This window comes from Rhinoraja longicauda, chromosome 27 (assembly GCF_053455715.1).
Source record: "Rhinoraja longicauda isolate Sanriku21f chromosome 27, sRhiLon1.1, whole genome shotgun sequence".
NCBI classification, from domain to species: Eukaryota; Metazoa; Chordata; class Chondrichthyes; order Rajiformes; family Arhynchobatidae; genus Rhinoraja; species Rhinoraja longicauda.
In genome coordinates, this window is record NC_135979.1 from 12,869,201 (window position 1) to 12,888,553 (window position 19,353).

The 19,353-nt window shown below is 42.4% G+C and overlaps 1 protein-coding gene across 6 annotated transcripts in view; it reads left to right on the forward strand.

The window, feature by feature from the left end:
- fndc5a (fibronectin type III domain containing 5a) overlaps window positions 1-19,353 on the forward strand; it is a 96,468-nt gene that overhangs the window by 36,599 nt on the left and 40,516 nt on the right. For all 6 annotated transcript variants that reach the window (XM_078423124.1, XM_078423119.1, XM_078423122.1 and 3 more), the window contains exons 3-4: window positions 3,460-3,652; window positions 18,324-18,416. In XM_078423124.1, the coding sequence (XP_078279250.1) occupies window positions 3,460-3,652; window positions 18,324-18,416 (286 nt within the window). The remainder of the gene's footprint in view (window positions 1-3,459; window positions 3,653-18,323; window positions 18,417-19,353) is intronic.

A 19,353-nucleotide genomic window follows, 5' to 3' on the forward strand; every position in this document is an offset into this window, starting at 1 on the left:
GTCTACAGAAAGCTGTAGAGTAGGGTTACCAACTTCCTCACTCCCAAATAATGGACAAAGGGTGACGTCACCGCCCCGTGCCCCACGTGACCTCACCCAGTCAGCGGCCACGCGCTCCCGCTCCACCAATGGCGGCCGCCCGGGCTGGGAGGCGGGTTGCTGTGCAACCTCCGTTAGGCAGCGCCTGGGCCTACAGTGTCCGGGACTGCAGTGTCAAGCCTACAGTGCCCGGGCCTGCAGTGTCTGGGCCTACAGAGTCAGGGCCTACAGCGCCGTCCAGGCCTAATACGCGTCAAGGGCGGTCCCGTACGGAACAAACCAATTTAGCCCAAAGTACGGGATGTTTCGGCTAATACGGGACAGTTGGCAACCCTACTGTAGTGACCAAGTCAGTGGATGATTTTAAGGCTGAGATAGATAGATTTTTGATTAATACAGGTGTCATGCATTATGGGGAGAAGACAGGAGAATGGGGTTAAGAGGGAGAGATAGATCAGCCATGATTGAATGGCGGAGTAGACTTGATGGGCGAATGGCCTAATACTACTACTGTCACATGACCTTAGTCCTCCAACAGCCCACTCTCCTGCACATCTCATCGATGCTTACAAATAACATCATTCCAAATACAACCCCCACAGTTACAAAGGGGCACAGCTCTGTAAACTTGCATTGTACTTTGAACATAAAATGAAAAAACACAGAGATGTGTCTGAAGTCATCATTAATGTAACAAACTATAAACGTAATGAATTTCTTTGGGAGGAAATCCGGTTAATTAAATATGAATGTAGTGATAATTCACAGCAGTTCTCCTAACCATCATTTATTTACTTACTTGTCCATCTATCTATCAATTCATCAATCCATTTATTTATTTATTTGCTTATTTATTTACTCACTTATTTATCTAGAACAATTTTTAAAAAAACATCTTGAGTTCCCTGTGTGCAATGCTATCAATATTTCAGAAGAAATCAAATCTTAGTGTCATAGAACTATATAGTCCTTGCCAAACAGTTGACAAGCTGGGCAAATACCTCTTGCTTGACTTTGGTCCACATCGCTCGAAACCTTTTTCTATCCATGTACCTGTCCAATTTTTTTTTAAGCATTGTAATCAAATCTGCTCCACCACATCATCTGGCATCCTGTTCCGTAAACCTAGTGCCGCCTTTGTGAAAAAGTTGCTCCTCAGGTTTCCTTTAAATCTTTCTTCTCTTATCTTAGATCTATGCCTTCTCGTTTTGCACAGCAGTATTCAGAGAATAGAGAGAATCACTCCTTGTGATTATATAAACTACTAGGTCACCCATCATTCTCCTAGAATCACTTCCCTAGCTTCAATGAACAACACCACAGTAAATACAGATGAGAAATATTAATTTAAGACCTTGTCAACTGCTTTGGCTACACACATAGTCAACTACGTTTTTGCTGAAGGAGCCCTATTCTCACACTTTGTGCCATTTTACTCTTAATATAGTTGTAGAATCACCTAGGATTCTCCTTTACTTTATCTGCCAAACCTATCTCATATCCTCTTTTTGTCCTCCTGATTTCCCTCCTAGTGAATTCCTACATTCCTTATACTCCCTGGACCATTTTTTCCAGGCACTCCAGTTTCCTCTCGTACTCCATAGATGCAAAGTTTTGTAGGTTAAATGGCTTCTGTAAATTGTTCCTAGTGTGTAGGATAGTGCTAGTCAGGTGATCGCTAGTCGGCGGGGTCAGGGTGGGCCGAAGGGCCTGTTTCCATGCGCTATCTCTAACGCCTATAGTTTAAAGTGAATATATTAATTGCCATGTCAGGCTTGAGCGGCTGAATGGCTCTTCCATTGGCCCATTTTCTTGTTCAATCTCATTAAATTGGAACATTTCCAATTTGGGATGTTATTATGCACAACCAATAGACAATAGGTGCAGGAGTAGGCCATTCAGCCCTTCGAGCCAGCACCACCATTCAATGTGATCATGGCTGATCAGTCTCAATCAGTACCCCGTTCCTGCCTTCTCCCCATACCCCCTGACTCCGCTATCCTTAAGACCTCTATCCAGCTCTCTCTTGAATGCATTCAGAGAATTGGCCTCCACTGCCTTCTGAGGCAGTGAATTCCACAGATTTACAACTCTCTGACTGAAAAGGTTTTTCCTCATCTCCGTTCTAAATGGCCTACCCCTTATTCTTAAACTGTGGCCCCTGGTTCTGGACTCCCCCGACATTGGGAACATGTTTCCTGCCTCTAACGTGTCCAACCCCTGAATAATCTTATATGTTTTGATAAGATCCCCTCTTATCCTTCTAAATTCCAGTGTATTTGGGATGTTGTTATGCACAACTATCCATACAACATATCATTCGGTGGAATCTGACAGGCACAGTAGCTCCCTGCCTGTGTATTTATGTTCTTATAGAGGATTACAGTTACAGCCATCGTAAACTAGACTTCAGAGATGGTACCATTTATCAATAAAGGGGAACACTTGTTTCTGATCTTCCACCCTTTGCTACTGGGTTCATGATATCTTGCATATTAACCATCTTACATCACCAATCTGGCTGTAATCAGATAATTACTTGCAGAACTTAAAGAGCACTTATTGAGGGATTGTGACCAAATTCTCAACTTGTTTGTCATCTCATTTTGTTTATTTATTCAAATTCGTATACGCCAGGATGTAATGAACTTCCTCAGTCCCGGGGAGTTCATGGAATACACATGGAGAATCATTGAGTCCCTGACATAGAGTCATACAGCATGGAAACAGACCCTTCAGCCCAACTTGCCCATGCTGGCCAAGCAGCCCCATCTACACTAGCCCCACCTGTCCACGTTTGACCCATATCCCTCTGAACTTTCCTATCCATGCACCTGATTAAATGCCTTTTAAATGTTGTTATACTACCTACCTCAACTACTGGCAACTCATTCCATATACCCAGCAGCCACCGTGTGAAATAGTTGCCCCTCAGGTTCCCATTAAACTATTTCCCTCTTACCTTGAAGCTATGTTTCTGATTCTTGATTCCCAACTCTTGGTTAAAAAGAAAACTCTGTACACTCACCCTATCTATTCTCCTCAGGAACTTATACACCTCTATAAGATCACCCCTCATCCTCCGTCGCTCCAAGGAATAAAATCCTAGCCTGCCCAACCTCACTCGAAAGCTCAGACCCTCAAGTCCAGCTAATATCCATCAGTATGTTTGGTAAGGAACAATAAATACAATGACGACAGCACGCCAGCAGAATGTTCTAGCGAAATTGGGAGCAGTGCAAAATAAAAACTGAAGTGCAATAACAGAATGAGATAAAGTTAATAGCGAGTGTATGTGGCAGCACCTCTGGGTTAGAAAGAGATGATAGGTTCAGGAGTCTGATGTTCAAATAAATGATAAATGTTCAATTGAAATGTTTTATTTCATTCAAGTATTGAAAGAATACTTTTGATTTCCAGAGAAAGGATGTGCGAATGTTACGTCTTATCCAGGAGGTGAATACCACAACGCGTTCCTGCATGCTGTGGGACTTAGAGGAGGACACAGAGTACACTGTCCATGTGCAGTCCATCAGCCTGACGGGTGTCAGTCCAGCCAGTGAGCCCATCTCCTTTAGGACCGCTAAAGAAGCTGAGAAATTGGCCTTAAAAGGTAACAGAACATTTTACCATTTTGAAGTTCAGTCCGACTGCATTCTACAACACGTGAACAATTCAAATTATTTGCAAGGATTTTTAATAAAGTTTGATTCTGTATATGTGGATAAATTGCCTAAAACGTGTAGCTTGTTGACTGACATTAATCGTTCATTTCAGCCGAACTACAACAACAAACTAATTCACAACTGATAACATAGTGAAGTGTGTCACGGGAGTAAGTGTCCACCTTCAATGGAAAAATCATTGACAGGAGCTATAATCCTATTGAGGGCGTGCAGCGTAGGTTTACTAGGTTAATTCCCGGAATGGCGGGACTTTCATATGTTGAAAGACTGGAGCGACTAGGCTTGTATACACTGGAATTTAGAAGGATGAGAGGAGATCTTATCGAAACGTATAAGATTATTAAGGGGTTAGATACGTTAGAGGCAGGAAACGTGTTCCCAATGTTGGGGGAGTCCAGAACAAGGGGCCACAGTTTAAGAATAAGGGGTAGGCCATTTAGAACTGAGATGAGGAAAAACTTTTTCAGTCAGAGAGTTGTGAATCTGTGGAATTCTCTGCCTCAGAAGGCAGTGGAGGCCAATTCTCTGAATGCATTCAAGAGAGAGCTGGATAGAGCTCTTAAGGATAGCGGAGTCAGGGGGTATGGGGAGAAGGCAGGAACGGGGTACTGATTGAGAATGATCAGCCATGATCACATTGAATGGCAGTGCTGGCTCGAAGGGCCGAATGGCCTCCTCCTGCACCTATTGTCTACTGTCTATAATGATCAGTCTGAAGAAGGGTCTTGACCTGAAACATCACCCATTCCCGCTATCCAGAGATGCTGCCTGTCCTGCTGAGTTACTCCAGCATTTTGTGTCTATCTTTAATGTAAACCAGCATCTTCAGTTCCTTCCTACACAGAAGTTTCATAGATATTCTCTTTATTGAAGCATCACCAGAAACATTTTATTTTGGCCAGTGAATGAAAATGGATGCAAAATACTTGCAGTTCTAATGAAGTTCACTGGTTTGAAAATCAGGATTTGCACACAAGTAATTTTTGATTAACATTATGTGGATTTGCTAAAGATGGAGATGCTAAAGCAGAAATCTGCAGGCTTGGCATTCAAGAGCTGGTGAGATACAATCCCTATTGGTGGTATATGTGGGTTAGCCACACAACAACGTCCATTGAGGATTGGAAGAGCATACAACATTCTGTAATATGGGGTTGGTGCAGTTAGACTTGGGCTTATGGGCAAAGGCAGGAGAATAGGGTTGTGAGGGGGAGATGGATCAGCCATGATTGAATGGCAGAGTAGACTTGATGGGCCGAGTGACCGTATTCCGCTCCTGGAATTTATGAACATGAACTAACTGCGGACCATAACATGTATGGCACAGATGCTCAAGGAGGGAATTGGAGGCCGAGCAGAGAAGGCAAAGCAAAGGGGAATGTCTTATGCTCACATGGACAAGGGGCTTCATTCCCACCACCTATGCGACTCTCACAAGGCATAGAAGAGTACAGCACAGGACAAGCCCTTTGGCCCACCATGGCTACACTGAATATGATGTCAAACTACCTTCCTGTTCGTGTACCTGTCTAAATGGGATAGTTTAGTTTTGTTTGAAGAATCAGCATGTAAACAGGTCCTTCGGCCCACCGAGTTCATGCCGACCAGCAATCCCTGTACACTAACACTATCCTACACACTGGGGACAATTTATCATTTTACCGAAGCCAATTAACCTACAAACCTGTACGCCTTTGGAGTGTGGGAGGAAACCCGAGCGTCTGGAGAAAACCCACGCGGTCACAGAGAGAACGTACAAACTCCGCACAGACAGCACCCGTAGTCAGATCAAACCCGGGTCTCTGGCGCAGATAGGGGTGAAAACGGCATCTTTACATCAATGAAAGAAGGCCGGAGTCACAAGAGACTACAGATAGAATGTGGAACATAGAACAGTCCAGCGCAGGAGTAGGCCCTTCGACCAACAACATCTGTGACAAACATGATGCCAAGATAAACTCATCTCATCTCATCTGCCTAAACATGATCCTTATCCCTCGAGTTCCTACATATCCATGGTCAGGGCATGGAGGGATATGAATCAGGCTGGAATCCAGAGCAACAAATGAGCTGCTGGAGGAATTCAGTAGGTTGAGCAGCATCTGAGTAGGAGGGAAAGGAATTGGCAAATGTTCTATCCCCTGTATCAGGACAGCTAAAGAAGACAGTTTACACATGGGAGGACATGGGCCGAGCTTGCACTTGCATGTGATGATGGATTTAGAAACAGAAACATGAAAAATAGGTGCAGGAGTAGACCATTCGACCCTTCGAGCCAGCACCACCATTCAATATGATCATGGCTGATCATCCAAAATCAGTACCCTGTTCCTACCTTCTCCCCATGCCCCTTGATTCCGTTTGGCCTAAGAGCTACATCTAACTCTCTCTTGAATACATCTTGCAAACAGGCTGATGCAGTCTGAGTTTGTAACCAGACTGCTGGATGTGCACTGGCTCCCCTCTGATGGGCGGGGAGCAAGCAGCACATAGACAGTTCCACCAGACCGAACAGTGGAGAAGAATTGAAGAAGGAGGATGTCAAAGGTGCAGAAAAGTCAATGTATTACCAGGTTACCAGGGAAATTGATAAGGGCAAGGCTGTGGATGTTGTCTATATGGACCTCAGTAAGGCATTTGACAAGGTTCCACATGGAAGGTTGATTAAGAAGGTTAAATCGTTGGGTATTAATAGTGAGGTTGCAAGATGGATTCAACAATGGCTGAATGGGAGATACCAGAGGGTAATGGTTGACAACTGTATGTCAGGTTGGAGGCCAGTGTCTAGTGGAGTACCCCAAGGATCTGTGTTGGGTCCACTGTTGTTTGTCATTTACATTAATGATCTGGATGATGGTGTTGCAAATTGGATTAGTAAGTATGCAGATGATACTAAGATAGGTGGTGTAGTTAATAATGAAGTAGATTTTCAAAGTCTACAGAGAGACTTGGGCCTTTTGGAAGGGTGGGCTGAAAGATGGCAGATGGAGTTTAATGCTGATAAGTGTGAGGTGCTGCATTTTGGTAGGACAAATCAAAATAGGACGTACAGGGTAAATGGTAGGGAATTGAGGAATGCAGTGGAATAGAGGGATCTGGGAATAACTGTGCATTGTTCCCTGCAGGTGGAATCTCATGTGGATAGGGTGGTGAAGAAGACGTTTGGTATGCTTGCCTTTATAAATCAGAGCATCGAGTATAGAAGTTGGGATGTAATGTTGAAATTGTACAGGACATTGGTGAGGCCGAATCTGGAGTATGGTGTGCAGTTCTGGTCGCCAAATTATAGGAAGGATGTCGACAAAATGGAGAGGGTACAGAGGAGATTTACTAGAATGTTGCCTGGGTTTCAGCACTTAAGCTACAGAGAGAGGTTGAATAGGTTGGGTCTTTATTCTTTGGAGCGTAGAAGGTTGAGGGGGGACTTGATAGAGGTTTTTTAAATTTTAAGAGGGACGGACAGAGTTGACGTGGGTAGGCTTTTCCCTTTGAGAGTGGGGAAGATTCCAACAAGGGGACATAACTTCAGAATTAAGGGACAAAAGTTTAGGGGTAACATGAGGGGTAACTTCTTTACTCAGAGGGTGGTGGCTGTGTGGAATGAGCTTCCGGTGGAAGTGGTGGAGGCAGGCTCGATTTTATTATTTAAGAGTAAATTGGATAGGTATATGGATGGGAGGGGATTGGAGGGTTATGGTCTGAGAGCAGGTAGATGAGACTAGGTCAGAGAAAGTGGTCGGCGTGGACTGGTAGGGCCGAACGGGCCTGTTTCCGTGCTGTAATTGTTATATGGTTATATGGTTATATGGTATTAAAAATGTGACAAAAGCAGTCACTGCATACACTGTAGGTTTGTGGCTCTGACTGAACTTGCTTTGTTGCTGTGTCAGGCAAGGGGAAATCAAATAGATTTTCTATTCTAGATAGTCAAATTGACTAGCTCTAAAGTCCAAAGTAAAGTATAAAATTGGTGAGATCCACACAAGGATTATTTGGAAAAATCAGAAAGATTTGGAAGAGAACAACCTTGGAAAGGAAGTGTCAGTAAACGATTGGTAGGGACCTCACAAGATCAAAGGAACCATTGATTATTATTTTCAGTTAAGATGGTGGCTTTGAAAGGAGCCCCCCAATGTATTTAACGTGAGGGGCGTCTTGACAATGTCAGCTATCAGGGAGGGGGGGTAGAAATGGAAGCTCAGTGATTAGAAAATCACTAAGAATCAGATTAAGTGAACAGGAGATTAGTTTGTTTAAAGTTTCGAGATTGGGTAAAGTGGACAAAAATTGGTGAGGAGAGGGAGGAAGATCTAGAAGAAGGCAAAAAAAATCCCATAAATAGAATCTAGCACAAATGAACTAATTCATTAATTGGTATTGTGGATGAAAATAAGGTTTCAAATGTTATTTATGGTTTTAAAAATATGTTGATAATGAAACCAAAATCGGTTCTCTATATCATCCTGGATTGCTGAAGGTTTGTGAATAATCCGTGGAAATTGACGTTAAGGAAAACTGATTATAATCTTAATAATGCAGAACCCTTCTAATAAGTAGTACTATCTTTGTACTAAATGTTGGACTTTGAGGCATAATTTCATAAGTTGCAAGAGCAGAATTAGGCCATTCAGCCCATCAATTCTACTGTGCCATCCAATCATGGCTGATCTTTCTTTCCCTCTCAACCACATAGATAGAAACATAGAAAATAGGTGCAGGAGGAGGTCATTCGGCCCTTCAAGCCAGCACCGCCATTCATTGTGAATTTCATTCATTCACCGCCATTCACTGCCACCCTACCACGTGCTCCTGTTTTCTCCCCATAACCCCCGACACCGTTACTAATCAAGAACCTATCAATCCCCACATTAAAAATATTCATTGACCTGGCCTCCACAGCCTTCTGTCGCAATGAATTCCGCAGTCATTGGCTAAGGTGGCCTGGTGACATTTCTTCGACCACATCCTGTCATTTAGAGACAGTGTGATGTGAAGAAGGATCCTGACCTGAAGCCTCACCTCTCCAGAAATGCTGCCTGACCCGCCGAGTTACCTCCAGCACATTGTGTCTTTCTTTGTAAACCAGCATCTGCAGTTCCTTGTATGGAGTTGTGGAGGATGTCCTGGTTCTGTGACTGAGTTTACTCGACACTGGGCTGCAATGTTCCCGCAGATTCTGCTGCAATAAAGTACAAGCAATGTACAAAAGCAATAATAATAAGCACAAAGCAACCAGTTTATTACTAGGAATCTCATTGTACTAATGGCTATGAAACATTTAAACTGTGATCCTCAATTTCCACTGTAATATTGAATTCAATTCTACATATTTTCATTCCCTTGCCATTTAAGTTTTTTATGGTGCATGTTTCATATCCAAATGTGCTGGGTAGTGCAATTATGCCCTAAGCATATGCTTGCCCTTGGAAATATTATAAAGGAAATAACCATTACCCAAGAGGTAAGTGCTGCAATAATAAGTTTTTGGAAGAGCAGACCAAAGGAGAAAGCTGTTAAATTGAATTACTTTTGCTCCCGTTATAAATCTATTTTATAAACCTATAGCATTCTCTATTAGTTCGGAATAATAAATCAAAGTGCTGGCATCAAGACAACAAAAAATGTACTGCAGATGGAGGGATTTAGATGAAATTATATACTAATCAATTAGATGATCAAAATGCATGGATGAACTGAAACATACGGACTATCTTTGATTGGATTTTACAGGCTTTACCTTGCACTAAACGTCATTCCCTTATCATATATCTGTACACGTGAATGGCTCGATTGTAATCATCTATTGTCTTTCGGCTGTCTGGTTAGCACGCAATAAAAGCTTTTCACTGTACCTCGGTACACGTGACAATAAACTAAACCGAACTGAACTGAACATACCCAATAACTTAGCGTAAAACAAATTGTGATTTATTCATCTTGCATAATTGAGTTATTTTTCTGAGTAATATAAAATGATTACCAATTAGAATATTAATGTGCAATCAGTAATAATGTGAGTGTTATCGTTGCCTTGCTTCCTGCATTATTGTTTAACTAGTACCTCTGGTAATACTGCCTGATCTACAGATTTCATGAAAGGGCAACCTTTTGAAGCACTGAGATTCTTGATTATTTATCAAGTAGTAAAGCTATTGTAACAGAAGGAATCTTTACTGCTGAACATGAGTAATCTGCATTCAACTCGAAAGGTTTTGAAATAGTACCGTGGCATGTTAATGTATAAATACTTGCGTTTTCTGTGATATTTAGCTCTCTGCTTTATCAGAGGCAATCATTTAAAACAATCCAATATAATAAAAAATGAAAGTATTTCAGACAATGCATTATTTGTTTATACATTGGTATCCCACAATGGTAGTATAAATAGAAGGCATGAACATCCAACATTTTAGTTTAGTGACTTGGTGGGCCGAAGGGCCCGTTTCCGTGCTGTATCTCGAAACTAAACTAAATGTAGTTGTTTTGATGCAACTCCTGCACTATGTTGTGAAAGCTAGGTTCACCCTTTGTATCATCAGTTGGGTCACTTCAGACATTGTGGGGAAAACAGGAGAAGGGATGAGGGGGAACGATGTGAAGATACCATAATTAATGTTCCCAGGCTGCAGAGAGAGAATAACTAGCCACAACATCTATTCCTAATCATAGTCAAATGGATACCATTGAAAATGAACACCTGTAAACATTTGGTAAGGTTGGGAATCAATGGTGACAGTTGAATATACACCAATTATCCACTTTCACACAGCAGGAATATGCTTTAAGTTATGCTTTAACTTTCCACAGGAAAAAGTTGGGCATTCATGGCAATATCTGCATTTATTGACTATTCTAAGTTTTATTGTTAACATGCTTGAACTATGATGTTTTGCCACATTGAAGCGTATACATAAGTGCAAGTTGTTGTTATAGTTGTAAAGCTGCAAGGCCTAAAGACTGTAATAGTTATATCGAGATCGTTGATTAGTGTGTAATACTGAAACAATAGTCATTGTGGTCTAGGAGCAAATCATATGATATGGAACATGGCTTTGTACCATTTATATCCATGCAGTGGTGATCCCATTTCTGGAATGGATCTTTCACTGTGGTTTGTTAACCATAACAGACTGGGAAAATCAGGTTGGAAATGGACCCCAGGAAAGAGAGTTTGTAGAGTGCCTTCGAGATGGATTCTTAGAACAGCTTGTACTGGAGCCTACCAGGGAGAAGGCAATTCTGGATTTAGTGTTGTGTAATGATCCTGATCTGATAAGGGGACTAGAGGTAAAAGAGCCATTAGGAGGCAGTGATCACAACATGATAAGTTTTACTCTGCAAATGGAAAGACAGAAGGGAAAATCGGAAGTGTCGGTATTACAGTATAGCAAAGGGGATTACAGAGGCATGAGGCAGGAGCTGGCCAAAATTGATTGGAAGGAGGCCCTAGCAGGGAAGACGGTAGAACAGCAATGGCAGGTATTCCTGGGAATAATGCAGAGGTTGCAGGATCAATTTATTCCAAAGAGGTGGAAAGACTCTAAGGGGAGTAAGAGACACCTGTGGCTGACGAGGGAAGTCAGGGACAGCATAAAAATTAAGGAGAGGAAGTATAACATAGCAAAGAAGAGTGGGAAGACAGAGGATTGGGACTCTTTTAAAGAGCAACAAAAGTTAACTAAAAAGGCAATACGGGGAGAAAAGATGAGGTACGAGGGTAAACTAGCCAATAATATAAAGGAGGATAGCAAAAGTTTTTTTAGGTACGTGAAGAGGAAAAAAATAGTCAAGGCAAATGTGGGTCCCTTGAAGACAGAAGCAGGGGAATTTATTATGGGGAACAAAGAAATGGCAGACGAGTTAAACCGTTACTTTGGATCTGTCTTCACTGAGGAAGATACACACAATCTCCCAAATGTTCTAGGGGCCGGAGAACCTAGGGTGATGGAGGAACTGAAGGAAATCCACATTAGGCAGGAAATGGTTTTGGGTAGACTGATGGGACTGAAGGCTGATAAATCCCCAGGGCCTGATGGTCTGCATCCCAGAGTACTTAAGGAGGTGGCTCTAGAAATAGTGGAAGCATTGGAGATCATTTTTCAATGTTCTATAGATTCAGGATCAGTTCCTGTGGATTGGAGGATAGCAAATGTTATCCCACTTTTTAAGAAAGGAGGGAGAGAGAAAACGGGTAATTATAGACCAGTTAGTCTGACATCAGTGGTGGGGAAGATGCTGGAGTCAATTATAAAAGACGAAATTGCTGAGCATTTGGATAGCAGTAACGGGATCATTCCGAGTCAGCATGGATTTACGAAGGGGAAATCATGCTTGACAAATCTACTGGAATTTTTTGAGGATGTAACTAGGAAAATTGACAAGGGAGAGTCAGTGGATGTGGTGTACCTCGACTTTCAGAAAGCCTTCGACAAGGTCCCACATAGGAGATTAGTGGGCAAAATTAGGGCACATGGTATTGGGGGTAGGGTACTGACATGGATAGAAAATTGGTTGACAGACAGAAAGCAAAGAGTGGGGATAAATGGGTCCCTTTCGGAATGGCAGGCAGTGACCAGTGGGGTACCGCAAGGTTCGGTGCTGGGACCCCAGCTATTTACGATATACATTAATGACTTAGACGAAGGGATTAAAAGTACCATTAGCAAATTTGCAGATGATACTAAGTTGGGGGGTAGTGTGAATTGTGAGGAAGATGCAATAACGCTGCAGGGTGACTTGGACAGGTTGTGTGAGTGGGCGGATACATGGCAGATGCAGTTTAATGTAGGTAAGTGTGAGGTTATTCACTTTGGAAGTAAGAATAGAAAGGCAGATTATTATCTGAATGGTGTCAAGTTAGGAGGAGGGGGAGTTCAACGAGATCTGGGTGTCCTAGTGCATCAGTCAATGAAAGGAAGCATGCAGGTTCAGCAGGCAGTGAAGAAAGCCAATGGAATGTTGGCCTTCGTAACAAGAGGAGTTGAGTATAGGAGCAAAGAGGTCCTTCTACAGTTGTACCGGGCCCTGGTGAGACCGCACCTGGAGTACTGTGTGCAGTTTTGGTCTCCAAATTTGAGGAAGGATATTCTTGCTATGGAGGGCGTGCAGCGTAGGTTCACTAGGTTAATTCCCGGAATGGCGGGACTGTCGTATGTTGAAAGGCTGGAGCGATTGGGCTTGTATACACTGGAATTTAGAAGGATGAGGGGGGATCTTATTGAAACATATAAGATAATTAGGGGATTGGACACATTAGAGGCAGATAACATGTTCCCAATGTTGGGGGAGTCCAGAACAAGGGGCCACAGTTTGAGAATAAGGGGTAGGCCATTTAGAACGGAGATGAGGAAGAACTTTTTCAGTCAGAGGGTGGTGAAGGTGTGGAATTCTCTGCCTCAGAAGGCAGTGGAGGCCAGTTCGTTGGATGCTTTCAAGAGAGAGCTGGATAGAGCTCTTAAGGATAGCGGAGTGAGGGGGTATGGGGAGAAGGCAGGAACGGGGTACTGATTGAGAGTGATCAGCCATGATCGCATTGAATGGCGGTGCTGGCTCGAAGGGCTGAATGGCCTACTCCTGCACCTATTGTCTATTGTCTATTGTCTATTGTCTATTGTCTATAACAATGGTCACTTCTGTGCTTGGCAATGTTGGTATTCCTTGGCAAATTTTTGTTAGAGTTAGACATAGCTCTTAGGGCTAATGGAATCAAGGGATATGGGGAGAAAGCAGGATTTTAGATGATTAGCCATGATCATATTGAATGGCGGTGCTGGCTTGAAGGGCCGAATGGCCTACTCCTGCACCTATTTTCTATGTTTACCATTTCATTCAAAAAATAGTCATGCGAGCCAGATCAGACAAAAGCTCTTGGTGTCTTTCAACTTTATCCAAATCCATTCATCGTTTAGGGCATAAATCTACCCTTCAGTGTGTGTGGTTTGAATATTGCCAAAGATTCAATGACCAGAGGGTTTTTTGAACACAACAACATAGGTTTTTTAATTCCCTGTGCCAAAGTTGCATCTCCAGCAGCTGTGAATTAAGCTATTCCTCCAATCTCTCTAAAGTGAACAGCAGTAGCTCACTGTAGTGCTCAAAGAATATCAAGATTGCAAAGAGTCTCAGAGATGATCTCCAAAAATCTCCTTAAATGATTTTCATCATATGCTTTCTTACTGCAGTATTCCATGCCTGCATGTTCTCCAGCCTGAGATTCAAGAGGATTGTTATTCATAAAGAACTACAACCCGACCACACAAGCTACTGTATGAACCACTCTCATAATCACTCAGACACCACCACCACTCTAGATAGCTGGTCTATGCCTGAGCCACTGTCTGGTCCCGTTTCCTACCTAACCTTCCTATAAGTGGTCTTTTTAAAAGGGTGCACAGTAGAGTTGCTACTAGTAGAGACCTAGGTTCGATCCTGACTACAGGTGCTGCCTGTACAGAGTTTGTACGTTCTGTAATCGTGTGGGGTTTTTCCAAGTGCTCCAGTTTCCTCCCACACTCTGAAGACGTGCAGGTTTGTAGGTCAATGGGCTTCTTCAAATTGTCCCTCGTGTGTAGGATAGTGTTAGTGTACAGGTGATCGCTGGTTGGCATGGACTCTGTGGGCCAAAGAGCCTGCATCCACACTGTTCTCCCTGTGACCACGTGGGTTTTCTCTGGGTGTTCCGGTCTCCTCCCACACACCAAAGACGTGGTTAATTGGCTTCTGTAAATTGTCCCCAGTGTCTAGGATGCAACTAGTGTGTTGGTGATTGCTGGCCGGTGCGGACTCAGTGGGCTGAAAGGTCTGTTTCTATATTGTATATCTAAAACTAAAACTAACTGTAACACTGCTGCACTCATCCCCAGTGTATTTATTTCTCCCATAATCAGAATTTCTCTCTGTTCTACATATGACCTAGGTTTGTGCATTATGTGTTTAATTATCACCACCCGCACAAATTTATCTACTCACCTTGCACCCAGGAAGTCCATGAAGTTTGAACCTTGAGGTCCTACAGTGAAAGCCATCAATTAGCAGTTATCACTAAGTACAGCAAAAAAAAAGGGTTAAACCACTATTTTTTACCAGAGCAGATATTGGCTGGTTGTTGTGACAATGCTTGATACCTGTCTTAGCGCTCATCAATTCTAATTAGGGCGGCATGGTGCCACAGTGATAGAGTTGCTGCCTCACAGCGCTTGCTGCTCCAGAGACCCGGGTTTGATCCCGACTATGGGCGCTGTCTGTATGGAGTTTGTACGTTCTCCCCGTGACCGCGTGGGTTTTCTCCGAGATCTTCGGTTTCCTCCCACACTACAAAGACGCACAGGTATGTAGGTAAATTGGCTTGGTAGAGGTGTAAATTGTCCCTCGTGTGTGTAGGATAGTGTTAATATGCGGGGATCGCTGGTCGCTGCGGACTCGGTGGGCCGAAGGGCCTGTTCCCGTGCTGAATCTCTAAACTAAACTAATCCCCACGAAATTTGGAACAAAATGTACGTTTAAAAGCAAACTGACAAAAACTAACGAGGAGATACATCACCGGTATGAAATCATTATGTTATAGACTCGCATGTCTTATTTGCATACAGATGGCCACAGTTAACAGAAAGTCTAAGTCTTTTAAGCAACCGGGAAACACACAGTCATACAATTTTTTTAATATCCTGACCACTCCATTTACACCTGACGCTGCCTCGGCAAAGCCAGCAGCATAATCAAGGATGAGGCTCTCCCCAGCCACTCCCTCTTCTCCCCTCATCCATCAGGCAAGGGATATAGAAGTGTGAAAACCAACACCTCCAGATTCAGGGACAGTTTCTTCCCAGCTGTTATCAGGCAACTGAAGCATCCTACCACAACTAGAGAGCAGTCCTGAGCTACTATTTGACTACTATCTACCTCATTGGAGACCCTAGGACTATCGTTGACTTCACTGGACTTTATCTTGCATTAATAGTTATTCATGTTATTCCCTTTGTCATGTATCTGAACACTGTGGTTGGCTCGATAGTAATCATGTATTTTCTTTCAGCTGTCTGGTGAGCACGCAACAAAAGCTCTTCACTGTATCTGAGTACACGTGACAATATACTAAACTAAGCATTCTCCCTGGCTTTGCGGTGGAGTCAAAGCCATTGGCTTTACACCAGCTTCTGGGGAAAGAGAACATGAGGCCTGAGCAAGGGCCCAGAAATGAATCCACAAAACCTCCTCCTAAATTATAACTATAATATCAAGGTGGGTGGGTGTCCTGAATCGCTGAGCCCTCTAAAGCTGCTGGCAATGATGCTGGGCTGGGCTACAGGCTGTATGTGGGGATGGACAGTAGGCAGTTCATGGCTGCCATCAATATTACATCTGCTCCTCTCAGCATTGGACTGAAGTAAACATGAAGAAACTAAGCTCTAATGGCAGGGATGATTGGATTTAACATTGCCTTTTAAATTGCATTTCTCTTGATTGCCTCTTAACAACATCTGTTTATTTCCCTGCCTTATTAATTTTACAGATTCTTTTGGACAAGAACAATTCCCAGAACTGTATTAAATGGACAAATAACCTTCTGGCATGCACCTCATCTCTGTTTGCATGCATCTACATTTGCGTTAAAATGCCAAACAATAAAAAGCATTACTTCAAACCACTCCATTAAACCTTTTCAATCTTTCAATCTCTCCCACTCTCACACTCTCTCTCTCTTCCCTCCCTCTCTGTATCTCTCTCTCTCCCCTCCCCCCTTCCCGCTCTCTCTCTCTCTCTCTCTTTCTCTTTCAAAATGAAAAACAATTTCCATGTTGCAGCTAAGTTAGTCCCACTAGTGGGGTGCAGTCAAACCTGGAAACAAATATCTCCAATGACAAGGAAGCAGATGGTTAGTGATAAAGAGATGGAGCGGAGGCAGGGAGAGGAAATTAGGAAATAAATGTAACATGGCAATAGCTGGAGGAAAAAACCTATTGAATTTGCTAAATTCATCAGAATCTCTAATCTGCATACAAAGTATACATTTTATCAAATTAATACCAATTACAGTATTTTTACAATTCTTCCTGTGACTGTACACACATCCACAGTTTATAATTGTGTGCCAGTCTTCAACATACCTTTAGGGTCTCTATATGAGTGTTTGCATAAGTAAGGGTACCAACCTGTGACATGGGTGGCCAAATTTGAAAGTTATCAAATCATAATGAAATACCACAGCATTAAAAATTGACCTACCTATGATTCTTTTGAGCTGACTTGTGAACAAAATTTGACCAAAATTTAATATTTTCAAAATCTGAAAAACAAATCTAGACAAAAAAATATTTATAAGCCATATAAGACATATAGGATACTTACTGATTTCTAAGCTCCCTTCTGAAATGTCGGCATCTAATCCACCACAAGGCCTGTAGATCACGCCAGGGTCATTATAATCGTGTTGTTTAAATCTATAAACTAAAACTCTCGTTTGTCTGTTTGTTTGTTCCTGAACTACAGCCAAAACGGTTCACGATAGCGCGACAATTTTAGGCCCACCTTACTCACCGTTGTCCCTTTGGTGCTAATGGAAGAAGTTTCATTGAAATCGGTGTTATATTTTTATGGTTATTCACATTTTTAAGTTTAAATCTATCTCCTAGGGAGGGAGGGAGGGAGGGGATAGGAGGGACAAGGGGGGTTGAGGGGGAGGGGGAGAGGGGGGTGGAGGGAGGGGGGGAAGGGAGGAGGGAGGAGGGGGAGGGGGAGGGGGGAGAGAGGAGGGGGGAGGAGAGGGTGCTGCACCAATGCAGGAGAGGTTTGGGCCCAACGGGTCCACTTGGTCTAGTTTTCTTTTAATCGCGATGAGTGCAACAAAAATGTTATAGCGCTATAAATAGCATTCACGACTTTACTCAACAGAATGAGACATAGCTAAAATAGGTGAGCAAACTCGATTTTTATTTCATGATTTTAAGTTCTATTCATTATTATTTCAATGGAAAGCTTAAACACAAAATATAAACAATAAAAAAAGAAACATAAAAACGGTTACTCTGCTTTTAATTGGCATCAAAAAAATCCATCTTATCTGGTGATAAATGATAAAAATCATAAGCATAATCAGAATTTGGCTTATGTAGAGTTATTTACTTGCAAAATTAATGTAATCTTTCCAGTATAAATTCGTCTAAGGATTTGATGAAATCCTGCTTGAAAAATGTCAGAAAAAAAGGAAGAAAACACAGGGACAAATCTGATATTTTTCTTTTGTAAAATCCGGTTTATTTATTTTTGCTTCACCTCATTAATTTGGCTATACACCATGATCTATATTACTTAAAATACAGGATATGAAACAATAGGAATATTACCTAAAAAACAGGAAAATAACCTGGAAGTTTGGAGACCGTGAGTTTCACTACTGAGTGCTGTATTTACTGAAACACCCATATATCTAATATATATTTAATAATTGTACGATGCATTTTTAATATTTTTGGGAAGGTGCTCTGTAATTTTGGGAAATAGAAACTATAGCACATCCAGGATAAATGTTCGGATATTTCATTAATCGACTCCTTAATTTAATCTAATGTCTGTCACTCAGTCTTTTCACTCTCTATCTTCCAGATGAGGTGACAACAAAGACACTGCAGCGACGAAACACACAATTAAGAACAGGAGAGATGATCATCATAGTGGTCGTTCTAGTCATGTGGGCAGGTGAGGGGTTGTTTTGCTCTTGCCATCCTCCTGGCTAACAAGGAAATATTTCATTGTTCTTGCATGGTTCACTGTTCAGTCTGACTCTGTGACAAGGTCGGAGCTTTACACTTCAAATACAAAAACTTTTCACGTGCACTTAAAGAATACGGCAAACATTGTTCCAACCACTTTGTTCGACATTTAATATTTGTATTGTCCTATTCAAGAATATTATTAGATGCGTGTTGAATGTGGGTCATATGCTTACTAACCTGTTAACCAGTTCAGACCTAATAATTTGCAAATTATTTTACATGTACCAATTACACCACTTAAGTATCACTTGTAATCCCACCTGGTACCTATCCATCATTACAGCGCATAATTCCACACTCCCCCACCACCTCTGTCTCATTCCTACTGCTTCCCTTGTGACAAAACTGCTTAATTCATTTATCACTTCTCAGTTTTGCTTCTGAAACGTTCTCATTAACGGTCTCCCATGTTGCAATTAATTTCCTCTTCGTATTCTTTCCACCGTGTCCTCAAACACGTGAAATTAAAAATTCCAATTTTCCAACAGAATCATTACGCCAACACTCCAGACCTCTTGCACCCCACTGATGTTCTCTACTCCCACTGATATTCGGCAGCACGGTGGCACAGTGGTAGAGCTGCTGCCTCGCAGCGCCACAGATCCAGGTTCAATCCTGACTACAGGTGGTCTCTGTGCAGAGTTTGTACGTTCTCCTTGGGACTGCACGGTGCTCCAGTTTCCTCCCACATTCCAAAGACATGCAGGTTTGCAGGATGTGTAGGAAGGAACTGCAGAGGGTGGTTTAATGTGAAGATAGACACAAAAAGCTGGAGTAACTCAGCAGGACAGGCAGCATTTCTGGAGAGAAGGAGTGGGTGACGTTTCGGGTCGAGACCCTTCTTCAGACTGGAGAAGGGT